The 20,033-nt window shown below is 41.8% G+C and overlaps 1 protein-coding gene and 2 long non-coding RNA genes across 3 annotated transcripts; 2 read left to right on the top strand and 1 right to left on the bottom strand.

The window, feature by feature from the left end:
- Positions 1–378: 378 nt before the first annotated feature.
- LOC114148916 (uncharacterized) lies at positions 379–19,409 on the bottom strand. Its single transcript, XR_003596382.1, has 3 exons — positions 19,307–19,409; positions 3,653–3,660; positions 379–390 (listed from the first exon to the last, which is right to left on the bottom strand). It is a non-coding gene; the product is annotated as an uncharacterized LOC114148916 (long non-coding RNA).
- LOC114148917 (uncharacterized) lies at positions 7,638–19,411 on the top strand. Its single transcript, XR_003596383.1, has 2 exons — positions 7,638–7,886; positions 19,319–19,411. It is a non-coding gene; the product is annotated as an uncharacterized LOC114148917 (long non-coding RNA).
- LOC114148915 (ADP-ribosylation factor-like protein 4C) lies at positions 15,174–18,151 on the top strand. Its single transcript, XM_028024429.1, has one exon. The coding sequence runs from the start codon at positions 15,508–15,510 to the stop codon at positions 16,336–16,338; it is 831 nt and encodes a 276-aa protein (XP_027880230.1). The 5' UTR covers positions 15,174–15,507; the 3' UTR covers positions 16,339–18,151.
- Positions 19,412–20,033: the final 622 nt, after the last annotated feature.

Here is a 20,033-nt window from a genome sequence, read left to right on the forward strand (position 1 = left end):
GGTCAGTTCTTCTGAAACCAAACTGGTGTTGGCTCCAGCATCGAGTAATGCGTATGTAACAGAACTGATGTTTGTAGCTTTGACCCTCATTAAGAAGGCGCATCAGCGCCTCTTCTTCATGAGGACCCTGAGGAAGAACCACCTGTCCTCAGAGATCCTCACAAACTTCTACCGCTGCACCATTGAGAGCATCCTCACCAACTGTATTACAGCTTGGTACAGGAACTGCTCTGTCTCCGACCGGCAGGCGTTGCAGAGGGTGGTGAAAACTGCCCAGTATATCGCCGGGGCACCGCTGCCTGCATCAAGGACATCTACAGGAAGCGGTGTTTGAAAAGGGCCGGGAAAATCACAAAGGACTCCACTCACCCAGCACGCACACTCTTTTCCCTCCTGCCCTCTGGGAGGCGTTACAGAAGCCTACAGACCAGAACCACCAGGCACCGGAACAGCTTCTTTCCCACAGCTGTCACGCTTTTGAACGCCTCCTGACATAAAACATAATCTATAAGGACTGTACTCCCCTATCCTCTCATACAACAATAACACATGGACTATCCTCACACACACACACATCACGGGCTGTTTTCTTCACACACACATACAACCTGTAAATTTTATCTGCCATTATTTATCTATAATCCATTCCCTAACATTCTTGTATATTCTGTATAATTTGTGCATATAGCTCCCATATTTATATTTATACACAATATCTATATCTCTTGCTATAACCCCTTATAGTCCATACACACATACACACATACACACATTAATTTACATCTGTAAATTAATATTTATATCTCGTAGAGCACTTCTGGATAGATGCAAACTACATCTCGTTGCTTGTACTTGTGACAGTGCAATGACAATAAAGTTGAATTCTATTCTATTCTACATTTTAGCCTAAGGACACATGGTGGAGAGTGGAATGGACAAAGTTGGCTAATGAAGACATGCTACAGGTGTGGAGGATCATAATGAGGACCAGCCACCGGAGAAAGAAGTCCCACAGTCAGAAAATACAGGAGTTCTTCCACGACACCAGCAACACCAGGAGTATGTGGCAAGGCATACGGGCGATCACAGATTACAATCCATCCTCCCCCCCAGTGGGCGAAGTTGATGCTGACTTTCTCAATGGACTCAATAACTTCTTCTTTTCTCAGATTACAGGCACTGAACAGTAGTCCGGCAAAGAAAACTGTTCCCCACCAGGAAGAGGAGACACTCTGCCTGGACACAGCCGATATGTTGGAGACTCTGAAAAGAGTCAACCCACAGAGGCCCCAGGCCCTGACAACATACCTGGGCGGGTGTTCAGGGAATGCGCAGGTCAGCTGGCTGGTGTCCTAACAGACATTTTTAAAACCTCACTGGACCAAGCCACAGTGCCAGCCTGTCTCAAAACTGCCTCCATCATTCCGGTGCCAAAGAAACCTCAAGTCACCTCTTTCAACGATTACCGGCCTGTGGCACTGACTCCCATCATGATGAAGTGCTTTGAAAGGCTGGTAAAAGAACACATCGTCTCCAGACTCCCCTCCACATTCGACCTGTTCCAGTTTGCCTACCGCCGAAACCGCTCCACTGAGGACGCCATCTCCTCCGCCCTACACCTGAGCCTGGCTCACCTGGAGGAGAAGAACACTCATGTGCGGATGTTGTTCCTGGACTTCAGCTCAGCGTTCAACACAATCATCCCACAGTATCTGGCAGGAAAACTGGGACACCTGGTCTTCAGCACCCCCCTGCGCAACTGGCTGCTAGACTTCCTCACCGACAGACCTCAGTCAGTCCGGATCGGACAACACACCTCCGATGTCATCACTCAAAAAACTGGTCTCCACTTCATACCTTGCACATGTACTGTACGTAGCTAAATAACTTCTATTTTACTGTCATTCCTGCACTTTATATTTTATATTTATATTTACATTTATATTTTATATTGTATTTTATTTTATTCTGGAGTAACCTCATAACATTGGAACCTCAAACATTGTTCTGAGCCGTATGCAACGAAATTTCATTCTGTATACACCCTGTGCATGCAAAATGACAATAAAGTCAGTCTAAGTTTGACCAAAGAGAAAGAAGCAGATGAAATATTCTCCAAGAAAATTAGGTAAGTCATTTTTGTGTTACTATTTTCGTCTTGTGAAGGGGAGTGTGAGAGGACAGGTAAGTGGGGAAGGGGGAGCAGGAATCAACATCCATCATCTAAGTTAACAAGTTACGTTTTAGACAACTAATTGTTATCAAATGTAAAACTAGTGTTTAATCTATTTATCTATTAATAAACTTCTTGTGCCTAATACTATACATTAAATGATGCATTCTGAATAACAATAGGCTGGATGCATTTTTGCCAAACAAATATTTGATCAGAATAATTTTGTTCAGTTATAGTCATTATGCTCCTTGTATTAGGAAATAATTGTATTGCACTTTATGGCAACCAGTCAAGTTAACTACTGTAGACTTTGTCTGCCAGTCTAGTATTCTGACAGTGTGCAGCAAGGGACATTATTGGAATGATATTTAAATAAATGCTGAAAAAAGATCACATTGCATTTTTGTTTATTTGTTTTTGTTCCTTTTTTGAAGTGACCATAGTGGATTGAGTCATCACCCACTATAAAAATGTCCAGAAGAGATTCACCAAGTTTGAGACAGCACAGTTGCACTAAATGTGCTAAAAATCTTATTACTAATTGTGTTGTAATATTTAGTTGTAGCACTTCCTGTGATTAATACCTAATTAATGGTTAGCAAAAAAAAATAACAGTCCACAGCGACATAAGTCCAACCTCGTTCATGAACGGCCGCCGGCCGACTGCCAGTACGTAGCAGCGGGCACATACACCTCTAGTACCGTTCTCGCCCCAGTCCATCACAGCCAATCAAATTGCTTAAACTTGATTTTGCCCTTGACTGAAAAGTAAAGTAGAGACAAGTAAAATTGATGCATTTACTGGTGGTAGTAAATAACAGTTATTAACAAAACGCTACATTTACTGCGTAAATGTACCTGTGTGTACAATATAGTACACACAGGTATAGTACATACCCGTGTGTACTATGTTATGGGCTTTTACAGTGTATAAAACCTCCAATATGTGAGTGTAAAACATTAACAAGGTTAAGTAAAAGGTGATTATTACTGTTTAAGGTGAAAGGTCTACGATGCATTGTATTTAAGAAAATGTTTAAGGGGTGTAGGAGAAAAGATATATATATATATATATATATATATATATATATAACCTGAGGGGTTACAATAAGTAATTCTGTTTTAGTTTGTCAATCAGTATTTCAGAGTTACATTATACTGACCAGAAGTTAAACCCTCTGTTTGAAGAACAAGTAATGCTTTGTGTAAATGCCCATTCCATTATTTATGCTGTTTGCAGGTTGCTACCCATAGTACCCACTAGGGGCGCTGTAGTTTGGTTCACTTTAAGTTAGTACCTTCATTTAAAGTGAAAAATAAGAGGAAGTGTTGCTAGTTTCCTGTCAATCAGAACTTTGGGCGAAAATATCGAGAAGGACCTGAAAATATTCCACGGACAAGAGGAAGAGGAGGATGTTCTTCATCTTTATGACTCTGGGTTAGCGCACATTCTTCAGAAAAGGCTAAAAGCAGCACTACACGGACTTTACCGCCATAAACTTTGCATCCCTTGGATAGCGGAGCGAGGTACATGTTTAGAACAGCATTAGTTTGTGAAGTTAGCGTTTTTATGTAATGTATTCATGTTTTGTGTCAAACAAAGGCACTTAAGCAAATGTATTTTCTTTTCTTTTAGTTTTCACGATGTATTTGGAGCACGGTGTATTCAGTGCTATTCAGCAAACTTGGTTTGGAAAGAAGTAAATACAAATCTATTGCACCCGTCGAAGCTCTCTGTGTTTTCTTGGGTCTGACGGACTGCTAACTCTTCGCTGAGTGAAAGACGGTTCCATGTTAGACGAGTGCAACCCACGTGTCAGTCGAGCGAGGCCTGCGCCAGCCTAAAGAGATTCTACTCCTGTCAAGAATCATTGAGACTTCATCACAGCTCTTCATATTGGATTCTGACTCGGTTATTCATAAAGGTTCAGGTATTTTACTCAAAAAGGACTTTGAAAAAAGGAGATCAAATTACCTGCACAGTAATTAAGAGTTTAAAGTGTTAACTGCAGTCGTAGTTTAATGTCTTAAAGTTACGGTGGGTGTGCATTAAGTAAATGCTATTTCTTAAATTGCATGGTTTGGTTTTCCTCTAAATAATTTGCAGTACATCAGCAGTATTTACAGTCATATTTGCTATATGTGTGGATGTTAAATTGTTTACCTCCATGGTTCAAATATCTGATCTGAGGGTTGTTTCTCCACATAGTCTTAAAGTTAAAGCAACACTTATTCAAATTTAAGTCCAGACATTACTACAAAGCGCAAACACACACATTAAAGGAACAAAATGTTGTACCCTGCTGAAGAACCCGACAACGTAGAACAGTAAGAGGTGAGATCCAGCAATCGTGAAAGACGCCTAACTGAAAAGGGCAAAGAAATGCATGAACAGGATGCAAAGAAACATGAACGAGCATTTAACAGAGTATATGATTCTTGGAAGGAGTCAGCTATAAAAATTAGAACAAAACTGATGGCTTTCTGCTCACCTGAAGATTTAAACAGTGCCACCCATGACATAAGGGACAAGCATGCGGCTGTACAACAACATTATGAACCCATTCGCTGCAACCAAAACATGACCCCAAACGTAGTAAAAAGGATGGATGCCTGTACTGTGCTTACAACTGACATTTGTGAGATTATTGCTAAACGACAAGAAAATATTGATCAGCCTTTTAATGATCGTCTTGAAAAGGAAAGTGTAAGGTTGATGCTAAACAAAATGACTATAGGTCTGTATTTGGAGATTCATAAACTGAAACATCGTTCCCAGACGATTCAGTTGCACGCTCAAAGAGATATTCTTCAAGCAGTTGTGAGGCAGAAGCTGAATTTGCATCTAAAGTAGAACAAGCAAAGGCTATGCAAGAAATACTTGCACAGCAAGCTAAGGTCAACCAAATGGAGAATGAATGGAAGTTGAAGGAAAATGAAGCACTGGCAAAGTTAAAACAAGAAGAAGTGGAAACAAAGGCAAGGCTTGAGCAAGAAAAAATCAAACTACAGCATTTAAAGGCAGAAAGTGAAGTAAAAATAGCAGCAGCACCTGTAAGAGCCTTAAGCACTTTAAATGATATTGAAAGCTGTGACCTAGCATCCTGCCACAACTTTGAGAATGCAAAAACACAATTCCTATTTGCTAACATATATTATTCTGAAGATTTGATTATTTTTGTCAAAGTTTGTTTGTGTGTATGTATTTTGTTTTACCCTGTTTTCTTTGTGGGTTTGTTAATTGGAGCAGCCACGGACTGCATGTTGGCCGCATTGCAGGGTGGTTGCTGCTGAGAACCCTAGGCCATTGTGAAGCAGGGTTGTCTGTTTGTTGAATGTTGGTGAATAAACACCAACATTTCAGCACCGTTTCTCTGCCTCAAAACTCCTACTTTATCCAGCCGCTAAGGGCCATTCTAGCATATTCCAATGTACAAAGGGTTTGTTCTACAGCTATGATAAATAGTCCAGTGTTTTCCACTTCACTTGAGGTAAGACTTAACATTAATGATTGTTAATATAGCATTTGACACTGTAATGACAATTAATGACATCTTTATAACTGTTGCTACCTGTTTTACTTTACTTGAGGTGAGAATTAATATTAATGACACTGTAATAACACTTGATGACATCATTGCTACTTGTTTCACTTGATATAAGAGGAATTGTTAATGACTCTGTTATTAAATCATTTGACAGTGTAATAAAGCTTAATGAAATCTTTGTTGGTCCTACTTGTTCTGCTTTATTTCAGGTAGGGGGAAATATTATTACTGTTTTGTTAAAGCTTTTGACAGTGTAATAACACTTAATGACATTATTATGACTACTGTTATGACATACAGGGGTTGGACAATGAAACTGAAACACCTGGTTTTAGACCACAATAACTTATTAGTATGGTGTAGGGCCTCCTTTTGCGGCCAATACAGCGTCAATTCGTCTTGGGAATGACATATACAAGTCCTGCACAGTGGTCAGAGGGATTTTAAGCCATTCTTCTTGCAGGATAGTGGCCAGGTCACGACGTGATGCTGGTGGAGGAAAATGTTTCCTGACTCGCTCCTCCAAAACAGCCCAAAGTGGCTCAATGATATTTAGATCTGGTGACTGTGCAGGCCATGGGAGATGTTCAACGTCACTTTCATGTTCATCAAACCAATCTTTCACCAGTCTTGCTGTGTGTATTGGTGCATTGTCATCCTGATACATGGCACTGCCTTCAGGATACAATGTTTGAACCATTGGATGCACATGGTCCTCCAGAATGGTTCGGTAATCCTTGGCAGCCCATCTAGCACAAGTATGGGGCCAAGGGAATGCCATGATATGGCAGCCCAAACCATCACTGATCCACCCCCATGCATCACTCTGGGCATGCAACAGTCTGGGTGGTACGCTTCTTTGGGGCTTCTCCACACCGTAACTCTCCCGGATGTGGGGAAACAGTAAAGGTGGACTCATCAGAGAACAATACCTATTTCACATTGTCCACAGCCCAGGATTTGCGCTCCTTGCACCATTGAAACCGATGTTTGGCATTGGCACGAGTGACCAAAGGTTTGGCTATAGCAGCCCGGCCGTGTATATTGACCATGTGGAGCTCCCGACGGACAGTTTTGGTGGAAACAGGAGAGTTGAGGTGCACATTTAATTCTGCCATGATTTGGGCAGCCGTGGTTTTATGTTTTTTGGATACAATCCGGGTTAGCACCCGAACATTCCCTTTCAGACAGCTTCCTCTTGCGTCCACAGTTAATCCTGTTGGATATGGTTCGTCCTTCTTGGTGGTATGCTGACAGGTGTTATGTCATGTTTATGACAGTGTCATGTCAGTCTTATTCACACCTTGTCAAGTAAAGTGTTACCGACATATTCAATGGCACTGTATTTTCTTTCAGTTGAAATAATATCCAAGCTGAACTTGAATTTGATTGATAACCCGCCCAACTTTGAAGTTGCTCAATGCAAAACAACCAGGGCCGGAGTACATTAGGACCGAAACGGAGTTGGGCCAGGCCAGGCACTGCAGTGACAAAAGATCCAAAGTCTGCCATATCACTTTAGGCCATTTTGCACAATGCAGTGGATCTTGCTTGTCATGCAGGGCCGGTCCAATGTTGTATGGGACCTTGAGCAGAATTTGAGGGCTCCTCTTCCTGCTAAGAACATCAGGTAAATCTATTTTAGAAGTATATTTTATGTGAAATAACTATATTTTTGTCAGGATCTGTGTTTTCTGTGTTCATTTAGAGTTTGTTGTGTCCTTGAGTCTCTTCGTTGTCCTGTCCTCCCCTTGATTGTTCCCTGGTGTGTCTCGTTCTGTCATTACCCTCCCATGTATTTAACTCCACCTGTGTTCCTTGTTCCTCGTCGGGTCCTCGTCAATGTCTAGTCTGTTCGTGATCAGTGTGTCCATGTGCCTGCTGCTTGTTGTTTGGACTGTGTTCCCATCATTAAATACACCAGTTACCTTACCTGGGTCTGCTGCGTCTGCCTCACCATCACCTACACCCCACCGTTCCATGACAGAAGGACGCGACCAGACCGATTGGTGAGGCTTGCTAATTATGGACCCAGCTGTATTAAGAAGGTTCCCTCCAAAGGGGCAGAGCGGCCCGAGGCGGAGATCCGGCAGGGAGGAGAGGACACTGGCTGTAGCTCTCTCTGACCTACAGCGGGAGCTTTTCCGGGGAACAAGGCTGGTGTTGGCACCCCCCGGATTCGGCCCCCGTCGATACCTCCATCCGGGAAGTCAGCGACGTGAGCCGCCGGCAGACCCGGCCCCTCGTCGCTTTCCTGAGCCGTCGCCTCCGCAGCCGGTCCCGAGGCTTCGCGCCGGCTCGCCTCCGCAGCCGGTCCCGAGGCTGCGCTCTGGACTTCCTCCAGAGACTCCCTGTGTTCCTCCAGAGACTCCCTGTGTTCCTCCAGAGACTCCCTGCATTCTTCCCGAGACCCAGACCCTCTGCGTTCCTCCCGAGACCCAGACCCTCTGCGTTCCTCCCGAGACCCAGACCCTCAGCGTTCCTCCCGACACCTGACCCTCTGCGTTCCTCCCGAGACCCTGACCCCCTGCGTTCCACCCGAGACCCAGACTCTATCCATTCCTCCCGAGACCCAGACCCCCTGCGTTCCAACTGAGACCCCCTGTGCCCCGACCGAGACCCCGACTCTCTGTGCTCCACCAGAGACCCTGCCTCGGGGGGCTCGTCGTCGCCGTCTGTGGGCGGCCCCCGGGACTCCTCATCGCCACCTCCAGCGCCGCGGACGGCCGCCGGACCGCCTCCGGGGTTCCCGCCTCCGGGGTTCCCGCCTCCGGGGTTCCCGCCTCCAGCGCCGCGGGCGGCCGCCGGACCGCCTCCGGGGGTCCAGCCTCTGTGGTTCCCGCCTCCAGCGCCTCGGACGGCCGCCGGACCGCCTCCGTGGTTCCCGCCGCCGCGGACGAACGCCGGACCACCTCCGTGGTTCCCGCCGCCGTGGACGACCGCCGGACCACCTCCGTGGTTCCCGCCGCCGTGGACGACCGCCAGACCACCTCCGTGGTTCCCACCTCTTTTGCCTCCGCCCACCCTGTGGGTAGTTTTTTGTTTATTTTTGGAATCTTGGCCCTTCCTGTGTTTCCGCCCACGTTGGTGGGTTGTTTTTTGTTTTTTCTGGACTCTGGCCCCCCGTCCAGCGCCCCTCCGCCCACCCTCGTTGTGTTTTTTTTTTGTGGGCGTCTGGTAGCTGCCCTTGAGGGGGGCGTACTGTCAGGATCTGTGTTTTCTGTGTTCATTTAGAGTTTTTTGTGTCCTTTAGTCTCTTCGTTGTCCTGTCCTCCCCTTGATTGTTCCCTGGTGTGTCTCGTTCTGTCATTACCCTCCCATGTATTTAACTCCACCTGTGTTCCTTGTTCCTCGTCGGGTCCTCGTCAATGTCTAGTCTGTTCGTGATCAGTGTGTCCATGTGCCTGCTGCTCGTTGTTTGGACTGTGTTCCTGTCATTAAATACACCATTTACCTTACCTGGGTCTGCTGCGTCTGCCTCACCATCACCTACACCCCACCGTTCCATGACAATTTTATGTGAAACCTATTTTATAACTATATTTTAAAATGCCAAATTGTGTAGGAAAAATGATTGGCACATCCAGTAAAAATGGTGAATGCACATATTATTTATATTTTAAAGCAATATATCTTATGTGAAACCTATTTTATAACTATATTTTAAAATGCCAAATTGTGTAGGAAAAATGATTGGCACATCCAGTAAAAATGGTGAATGCACATATTATTTATATTTTAAAGCAATATATCTTAATTTTAAAAGCAATCTTATAAAGTTTAAAAGCTTAAAATTCCTGATAGTTACAAACGATAAAGAACGGGACTGAAATGAGTGACACATAACTTTATATACAATCCCAATTCCAATTAAATTGGGACTCTGCATAAAACAAACAGAGTTGTAACTTAGAGGTGTGCCAACCGATCATAATCGTTCGATTTCCATGAAAAAGTGTATGAACTGTGATCGCTGATCACTCTCTCTTGTTGCGAATCAGCAAAAGCAATCACATTTATCTCACTTCGCAGCTGCTTGTTACAGCGTAAATCCTCTTTCCTTCACACTGTGTAAGCACACGGCAACAAATCCTAAGTAATGTTGTGTGAAACTATAATGCTCAGTGAATGGGGACGTTTGTGTATTGTGGGGGCGGCCGAAAATTACTTTGGGGTGAAATATGTCAAAATGCATCAACACAACAAATCTAATATGGCATTTAAAAAACAAGCACAATGATGGAGTTTGGCTATATCGAGGCTCAATGCAGGAAAAAAAGACATCTGCTTTACCAGATAGCAGGTAAAGCAGCGCACAACTACCAACACTCACCCGGATTTCAATCTATATTCAATTCATTTCACTGCAAAGACAAGCTATGTAATTTTCAAATGGATGAACTTTATTTTTTTTCAAATATTTATTTAGAAATGTATGCCTTGTAACACATTCCAAAAAAAAAAGCCACGATGTTGTAACACGTGCAAAACATATCTCGGCATTGTCTTGCTGGAATTATCAGGGATGTCTCTGAAAAAGGCATTACCAATGCCATGGGCACCAACCTTGAGCATCACAGGACCAGGGTTGGGAAACACTGATCGAGAAATGAGGCATGCTTAAGGGAGATTTTACTGTGGGTTACATTACATACAGCTCTGGAAAAAAAATTAGACTGCTGCATTGAAAACCTCCACCAAATATTGATTTCTGAACTCTAGAGTTAAAACATTAATACTGTTGTGCCATGGTGGGTTCATGTCTTTTAACCATCATGCAGAACACAATCAGTAAAACAGGAAATCAGATAAATAAGGTTTATTTTAACAATGATGAAACATCAGATTGTGTGGTTGTTCTTGTCCTGTGGATGGGAAGATGGGGTCGTCAGAACTCTGAAGGCAGTGGGAAAGATGATGAATTGATGGCAAATTGGACAGGTTGAATTCTGAGGAAATGGAATGATCTTACATGGTGTGAGGAGGTGAGTTCCCGCCAGGGTGAGAAGTACTGTGGTCTCTGAGGTTGTGGTCTCTTTGCAGGGGGTTCTTGAGATGATCCAGGTTCCAGTGAAATATTGACAGAGCGTTCTTTGGAGGTAGATGGAAGAGACATAAATGTTGTCAGTAGTTTATAGAATAAAAGAACAATATTCATTTTACTCAAACATAGACCTATAAAAGGTAAAATTAGAAAAACTGAGAATTTTAAGTGATCTCTTAATTTTTTCCATATGTAATGTTAAAGCAAAATCAGCCAGAACCCAAAACAAGTGGACAGTTCACCAAACGTTTTATTACAAAAGCTGTGTGGTCACACTGGTTGGACAGGAATGGGGGATCCACAGGGGTCGGGAATCCAGCCTGTGGAGGGGACAGTGGGAAGTCTTGGGGACTCAGGGGACAAACAGACATGGACAAAATCCACCAACCAGAGGCTGAGTCGTTGAATCGATCCAGGGTCGTGCACGGGAAGGTCTCAGGCAATGAAAATCAGTAATCAGAAGACAGGAGGCAGGGTCAGAGGCAGGCAGGGTTCAGAACTGACAGGAGGTCAGAACTGTTCCTACAGCAGAAGGACTAGGCAAAAATCTGTGGTCAAAAAACAGGCAGGATCAGAAAACTCTTTTGAACACGAAACAAGGCATGAAAGCTGTGACGGGGGCAACGGACGATCTCCCATTGAGTTGGTGACAGCAGCTGTTTAAATAGGGAGCAGCACAGTGCAGGTGAGGGGTAATGAGTAATCAGCACAGTCAAGGTAGAGCTGAAGGGCTGAAATCATGACACCATACCTGTATATAAAATATTTTTCTGAGATATCTACTATAAAGTTACTTTCCTCAACATACATTGAATCATATGCTGGGCTGCACAGTGTCCTGCTCTGTTAGTAGTACTGTTGCCTTGCAGGAATAAGTTCCTGAGTTCGATTCCTGGCCCAGGAATCTTGGGAAACAGGAAACTGGCCCATGCAAACTTCATAGAATTTGCATGTTCTCCCTTTGCACATGCTCGTTCTCTCCTGGTACTCTGGCTTAATCCCAGTCCAAAAACATGACTGTGAAGTTGATTGGTTTGTCTAAATTCTCCTTAGGTGTGAGTGTGTGCAAGCATAATTGTTTGTCTCTGTGTTGTGATGGACTTTTGACCCCGCCTCTTACCTGTTGACCGCTGGAGCTAGGCACTAACATGGCTTCTAACCCCACCAGGGAAATGGGTGTAGCATAATGGATGGATCCTTCTCTGCTACCTTCTGGTGGACGATCTAAGAATTACACATGATCTGTTACATTTAAATGGAATATTTCAAAGTAAAACAAAATAATTTCGTTTTTCGAAATTAATTTTTTTACCTTTAATACAGACGCAGAATGTAAAAACCTGTGGTTATCATTTATTTGAGACACTGCAAGTGTTTAGGAATATTTTGACAATCAGTTTTTTAAATGGATATCCTGATGTCATTTTTTTCCATAAAAATAAAATTGATAATTAAGTTAAACATAAATTCACCAAGATAAATTACTTGTTGATCACATGTCACACATAATATGTCTATATTATAACAAAAAAGATGGGAGACAGTTTGCATATAGTAACAGATGATAATGACAACAAAAGTCACATGGAATATAAGGGTTGGGGAATGAAGAAACCACTGATAGCAATGAGTAAAGGTATAAGGTAAGGTAAAGGTAATTTTATTTATATAGCACATTTTCAGTAACAAGGCAATACAAAGTGCTTTACATGAATTAAAAGGAAATACAAACAAAAATAACAAACCTAAGGAAAGAGCAAATGAAGAAAAAAATCTAATAAAGTTGATCCAAAGTAAATAAACTAGATACTCCTATTCAGGGTTGCTAGATAAGTGTAAATAAGTATCCTCTAGTCTAATTCCATTTCTGAGTTGGAAGAATAGGAGTCTAAAAAGTAGTTGCTAAGGTAGTTTTTCTGGATTTAGGTTCTAATCCCTGTTCTGGGTTGCTAAATAAGTGTAAGTAAGTATCCTCTGGATTACTGGGTTGCTAGATACGTATAAGTAAGTATTCTCTGGACTTTCTAAGTGTGCTCTAAATTTCTAGAAGTAATGAGTAATGAGTAGTACAAGTCATGGGAAATGACTTTTACAGAGGTGGAGCAGCAGTCTTGAGACAATGAACCTAAAGAAGAATCAGCCAAAATGTTTCAAATTGGACTGCAAAAGTCCACTAGGACCTGTGAGTTAAATTTATGGGAGGTATATGTTGTCTAAACTTTCTAACTTCAACTTTCCTGAATGCGGCACATCAGTTGGTTCACTGTCACGGTAGAAGCAATCAATGCATTGATTCTTTACAGAGGAGACCCAACATGGGAAACCCAGTATGTGTTAGATCAGGGGTCCCCAATGTCGGTCCTCGAGGGCCAGCATCTTGCATGTTTTAGTTCTCTCCCTGGTGGCACCAACAACCTTTTCAGCATGTCGGCGTTCTTCTTAGGCCTCTAATGAGCCATCATTTGATCCAGATGCGTTAAACCAGGGAGAGAATTAAAACATCCAGGAGGCCGGCCCTCAAGGACCCACTTTAGGGACCCCTTGTATTAGATAATTACCATTACAACTAAAAAAAAAAAATCTACCCAGTGTAGAAAGTCACTTTCATGGCATGAAAAATAGTAAAAAAATAGGGTAAATATTAAATAACCCATTAAAATAATTTTCTATATTAGGAAACTATTAGGAAATATGTTGATGTTGAAAATACATCTACAACAATGTCTTTGTAGAAGAAAATCAAAAATAGAGTGGGACAAAATAATAGAATTGATGCTGAGTCAGCAGATGGATGGATGGATGGATGGATGGATGGATGGATGGATTCTTTTTTTAGTCATACCACATAAAGAGCTTTAAACTAGAGTGACATTCACCCAGTCACACTTAAAAACGTTAACTCGTGGTCAGGTCAGTATGTGTGTTAAGTATGTTGCTGAGGAGCACATTGACATTTGGCAAGAGGAATGAAATCCACAACTTTCTGATTGCAAGGAAATAACTCAAGCCATACACACTTGATTTGGTTGAAATAACTTGATTGACATTTTCTTCTACCAGTTTATGACATCTGTCTGAAGAAATTCTGCTCCACTCTTTACTTTCAGCTGTGGGATGTGAGTCAATTTCTGCATGTGCATCCAGTGTAAAGTCACCTCACGTGATCTTAGTGAGATAAAGATATGGACTTTGAACTTAGCCTGTAATTCGGAGCCAGTTCTTGTTAGATTTTGCTTTTACTTGATATGATATATAATATCCATCCATCTTCTTCAGCTTATCTGGAGTCAGGTCATGGGGGTAGCAGCCTAAGTAAAAAGGCCCAGACTTCCCTCTCCACAGACTTTTAAGCCAGCTCCTCCAGGGAATCCCAAAGCATTCCCAGGCCAGACGAGAAACATAGTCCCTCCAGTGTGTCCTGGGTCTTCCTCTGAGTCTACATACCACTAAATGCCAGAGCCACCTCAACTGGCTCCTCTCGATGTGAAGGACCAGTGGCTCTACTCTGAGTCACTCCCAAGTGACTGAGCTTATCTCCCTATCTCTAAGGGAGAGCCCAGACACCCTACGGAGAAAACAAATTTTTTTAGGGCGTTTCTATCCATGACCTTGTTCTTTCGGTCATGACCCAAAGCTCATGACTATAGATGAGGGTAGGAATGTAGATCATCTGGTAAATTGAGAGCTTTGCTTTTTTACTCAGCTCTCTTTTCACCATGACAGACCAGTTCAGGGCCCGGTCTGAGCCAGTCAGCCTGTCGATGTCCCGCTCCATTTTTCCCTCTTTTTCGTGAACAAGATCTCGAGATACTTAAATTAATTGGTACAAATGAACCAGATGACTCAAAGAAGACATGTACCTCCAAAGTATTTTACATTTAAAATAATTCAAAACCTAACAACAAACAATATTGATATTTTTATAGAGATTGACTAAACTGGCATAAGGAATAGGATAAATAAAAATATCTGTGTTTGAGAATTTTGTTGTAAATATTTATGGTGGACAGAATGGCCAAAAATGAAACTCAAGTAACAGAAGCAATACTTCATAATATTAATCAAGTAGAAGTAAAAATTATGGTGCAGTAAAACTACTCCTAAAAGTTTTTTTTTTTCTAAAATGCTACTTAAGTACTTAAATGCTACTTACTAAAATGTTACTTAAGTAGTATTTTAGTACTTAGTAGCAACCACCTCTGCTTATTTTGACCATCTATTTTTTTATGTTTCCGCTAAGTTTGCATTTTTTAAAATCAAACTGCGAAAATCCTATAAATTAAAGCTGTTTGGAGAATTTTACCTTCTTCAGTCGGGTTCTAGCAATCACTTAGACGTGAGACGTTTGGGGAGTTCTGTGCGTTAAACGGATCGCCGCAGAGGCTCGTGAGGGCGCTCGTATGCTGCCTCATTGGCACATGTCCCGTCCTGCAGGGGTGGAGCGTATCGAGGGCTGTCTCTGATGTTCTGTCAGCCTCACATCAGAAAGGCTGCAGCGAGCGACAGGAGAGGAGGGGTTGTCTGACACGGAGCCGACGAAGGAAGAGGCAGCTGGGAATTTTGTTGCTATTGGACTGCTGGATCTGTGTGCTTTCCCCATGCTTAATAACGCTCACTTCTGGCTGGGAAATGTTATTTGACTTCTGGAGAATCACAGATATATTTTGTGCTTGTCTGTCAAAGCTGTGACATTTTTAAAGGAGTGTTCGAACTGTGGTGTTTTCCTCGTCATCAAATGGATGCAAGTGCGTGAGGGGAATACTTATAAACGGCGCGTTGCGTCCTGCGGAGGCACACCGCTTCCCTTTCCATTGCTGCTCCCAAGGGCCAAGCAGAGCCCATCAATCACCCCACTGTTTGCCGACCTGCGGTATTTTACTGCCTCAACCCGGGAATTAACGAGTCTGAGCTGTGGAACCGTCATTTCCAGTTTTGGGGGAGGGTGGATCCAATCCTCCTGCGTGGGAGGCGGTGGAAGGTACATCAAAATGGGGAACAGCTTCTCCAACATCTCTGCCTTCCAGTCACTTCACATCGTCATGCTGGGTTTGGACTCTGCCGGTAAGACCACAGTTCTTTATAGATTGAAATTCAACGAATTCGTCAACACCGTCCCCACAATCGGTTTCAACACGGAGAAAATCAGGCTGAGTAACGGCACAGCGAAGGGCATCAGCTGTCACTTTTGGGACGTGGGGGGACAGGAGAAGCTGCGGCCCCTGTGGAAGTCCTACAGCCGCTGCACAGATGGCATCATCTACGTGGTGGATTCGGTGGACGTGGACCGGCTGGAGGAGGCTAAGACCGAGCTGCATAAGGTCACCAAGTTCGCGGAGAACCAGGGCACACCACTGCTGGTCATCGCCAACAAGCAGGACCTGCCTAAGTCCCTGCCAGTGGCTGACATCGAGAAGCAGCTGGCCCTGCACGAGCTCGCGCCCTCCACGACGTACCACGTTCAACCCGCATGCGCCATCATAGGAGAGGGGCTTCACGAGGGCATGGACAACCTGTACGAGATGATCGTGAAGAGGAGGAAGTCTCTGAAGCAGAAGAAGAAGCAGCGGTAACAGTGGCTGGAGCCGGACTCTGTTTCTGCCTGACATACTGTGAGAAATCCGGGGTTCTGCCATTTGCGGCACCCAGGCGGGTTGATTTCTGTTTTCTTCCATCCTGTTTTTCGAATTAAACCTGTTAAGCCCTTCTGAGTGATGCTTTTGCACACAGAAGGCTGCAGGGTTGTCAACAGAACATTAAACAAACAAAAAAAAAGACCTATGATCCAGAAACTTTGTGAGAGAAACGGGCTGGCCTGTTTTATCTGCTGCTTTGTCTACAACTTTAAAGGAACAGTTTGGATGTTTTGAATTTAGATTCTGTTAAGTTATTTCACCTCTAGTAGACAGATGTCATATTGCAAAGAGTTGGTTAAAAGTAATGAAATTGTAAGAGTGATGAAAGGCTAACAGCTTTTTAATATTTTCTTTGGTCAAAGTTTCATTATGTATTTAGAATAAAAATGGATCAAATTTTAAACTAGTCAGATAGATCTGTAACTATTTAGAGCAACTGAAACTAGAAATTTTTATATTTGTGGGATTAAACAACTACATTTTCCTGCAAGAGGCCTGTTAAGTTAGCTTTTTAACAATCAAAGAAAGTTAAAATTTTTTAGCTAAAGTTGTGGGTTGAGGCTGTTGTCTGGCACAAGCTGGTTAAGCATAGTCAGTCATAGATTGATAACCAAAAAATACACCTGGTATCAATTTTTCCCACCTTTGTCCTAAATCTTTTTGTTGGTAGCATGTATAATAAAACTGTGTTAGTTTTACACAATATTATACTCCCCTGTTTTTGTGATTAAAAAACACAAAATGCATAAATGCATAAATACTGTGTTATGCAAACACAGTATTTTATAGGTTCCACCCTTCACAAAACAATAAATAAATAAAAAAAACTATAGATGATAAGAATGTTTTCATCTGTAGTTGTAGGATTATAGGATTTTTTGGTATACATATAATCAACACAAAATTGGAAAACAAAGATGTCATAAACCTAACATTCTTTTCAAATATTCCAAATCAAGGCCTAGCACAGTTAAAGTAACTCTTTGGGTTTTGGAAAAGGCTGCCTATAGTGTTTAAGCATCAACTATGTTTTTTTTTCAATTGAAATTTTTTTTCAATATCTTGATGTATTTATTCACTATCAGCTAACTGTGCGGATTCATACAACAGACAGCCTCAGTCAAACTTTAGCCTACTAATGTGAGCGATTTTTGGAGAGAAGTTAGAAAGTGTCCTAAAGGTGCAGTTACATAACTTTTATGAAAAATATACTTTTTACATATTTATTAAAACTGTCACCATATCGTAACAGTATGTTATGACACAGATAATTTGTGAATAAACTGATCTCCTCCACCTCCTCACTATGCACAATGCACCACTCCAGACCAAAACGAATGAGTCAGACCTACGATGAGTTAGGGCTGTTGCTATAAATAATAAATCAAATAATCGCATGATAAATGAAAATGATCGACATCATTTTAATTTATCGGCTTTATCGTTTCTTCCTGCCCTTTTCTCTTTCTATTGATGACACTGAATAAAAAAAGGCGCAACTCCGGTGCTCTCCACTGACCGATCCCTTCCTCATTTTCTTAGCGTAAGGGAGGAGTGAACTATTGCACCAGGTAGTCTGATATAGCCATCTTCTCTATCTAAATCTAATGATTATTGAAGGGCAATATGTTATACAGACTTTATAGTCTGTACTCTTTTGGTTCAATGTAGTTTTTATTTTATGTTGTGTTTAATTTTTATTCAAGTGCATTTTTTTATTAACGGAGACTTGGAGTCCATTTTATTTTTGTTTTCGGTTGTTTTGTTTATTTAATTTACCATTTCCAGTGTTAAGTGTTCTTTTGAAAATAAAGTGTATTTATTTTTGGCAGAATGTGCTTGCATTATTATGTCATTACCATTACATCAGTTTAAAATGGTCTTCAAAAAATATTATTGTTTATCGCAATAATTTTTGAGACAATGCAAAATTTATTATCATGACATTTCACAAATTATCTGTATCATGCCATACTGTCACAACATAGTGACAGTTTCAACAAATACGTACAAAAATATTTTTATAAAAGTTACATACTGCAGCTTTAAAGTATGGGACAGTTCATTTCTGCCAATGAGGAGTGTATGACCAGTTTCAGTTTATTTTAGGGATTATAAAAACCTGTGAAAACAAGGTTTTTAAAATATAACAGGAAATTTTTTCTCAGTTTAGTGGTTAGACTTCCCCCTCTTTGAGGATTTCATCACTTTTCATTAAGCTCGCTGTAATATGTTGTGGAAAAATTTCGTATAAAGCAATTTTATCAGCATCTGGAATGCAGACATGACTTCTGCACTCCACATAAAACATCTGGACTAACCCTTCAACGCTGAAGAAGCTGTGGCTCATTGGGACTTCATTAACTGACTCAGATATTGGATTATTTCCATCCACAGGTGATAGTCGGTGGTGACTTTTTGCTTTTTATGTTTCCTCACAAACATCTACAGTATCAGTTGAACACTGTGGGTGTCACACAGGCTGTTCTTGTTTTCGTTTTACTATTTGGAGCAATGAAGTAGCCTTTCCTCTTATTGGTGGACTGAGGACATAATCTACTACTTTGCACTTTTCAGTTACTAACAAACCAATAGGAAACTACACTGTTTGAATATAGCAGCAGATCAAAGTTGTTTATGTACCAAGAAGCCAAAATTTAAGTATTTTTTAATATTAAACAATTTTAAGCCTGGAATTTGGATGCAATTCAGTTTGTCTTTATGTATTGTGATGTGGCAGGCTGTGATTGGTAACAAAGAGGTCAGGTTAGTGACTTCTCTGATTTATTTAAATAATAAATATAGTATAGTTCAGGTTGAAATACCTGAACTACCGGTGAAATACCATTACTTTTATCGTTTTTTCACTTACCCGGTGAGGCGAGCCTGTAGTGGGCTCTTGAACCGCCTTAGGGAGGTCCTAAGGCGAGCTCAGGGAGGACAGAAACCTCCAGTGGAGCAGAAGGGCAAAAGCTCGTTTGATCTTGATTTTCAGTATGAATACAGACTGTGAATGCGGGGCCTCCTTCTTACTTTTTTTGGTTTAAGCAGGTGGTGTCAGAAAAGTTACCACAGGGATAACTGGCCATGATTTATTTAAATAATAAATCAGATTGTCCCAGGTGAGAATCAAAGGTTACACTGTTCAAAGTTAAGTATAAATTGTGTATGGGATTAAAAAAAAATGAGCCAGCTTTGAAATCAGAGCATGCAAAGGAGCTTCAGAGCAAACTGCAGGCTGTTGGTTAAATTTATAGATCTGCATTGCGGCAGCCAGGCCTCAGACTGTGCGAGCACCCATCTGGATGATACAGCTTTCTGCCTAAATTACTTTTTATTCTCATTTGATTGTTATTATTTAATGTGAATAAAGTTTCACATATACACTCACCACCCATTTTATGAGCTACACCAGTGCAACTGCTCATGAACACAAATGTTGAATCAGTCAATTACATGGCAGCAACTCAATGCATTTAGGCACATAGACATGGCCAAGACAATCTGCTGCAGTTCAAACCGAGCATCAGAATGAAGAAGAAAGGTAATTTAAGAGACTTTGAACGTGGCATGGTTGTTGGTGCCAGCCGGGCTGGTCTGAGTATTTCAGAAACTGTTGATCTACCGGGATT

Source organism: Xiphophorus couchianus, chromosome 7 (genome assembly GCF_001444195.1).
Source record: "Xiphophorus couchianus chromosome 7, X_couchianus-1.0, whole genome shotgun sequence".
NCBI lineage: Eukaryota > Metazoa > Chordata > Actinopteri > Cyprinodontiformes > Poeciliidae > Xiphophorus > Xiphophorus couchianus.

Coding starts and splice junctions, on each gene's coding strand:
- LOC114148915 (XM_028024429.1), top strand. CDS start 15,508: ATGCAAGTGCGTGAGGGGAATACTTATAAACGGCGCGTTGCGTCCTGC.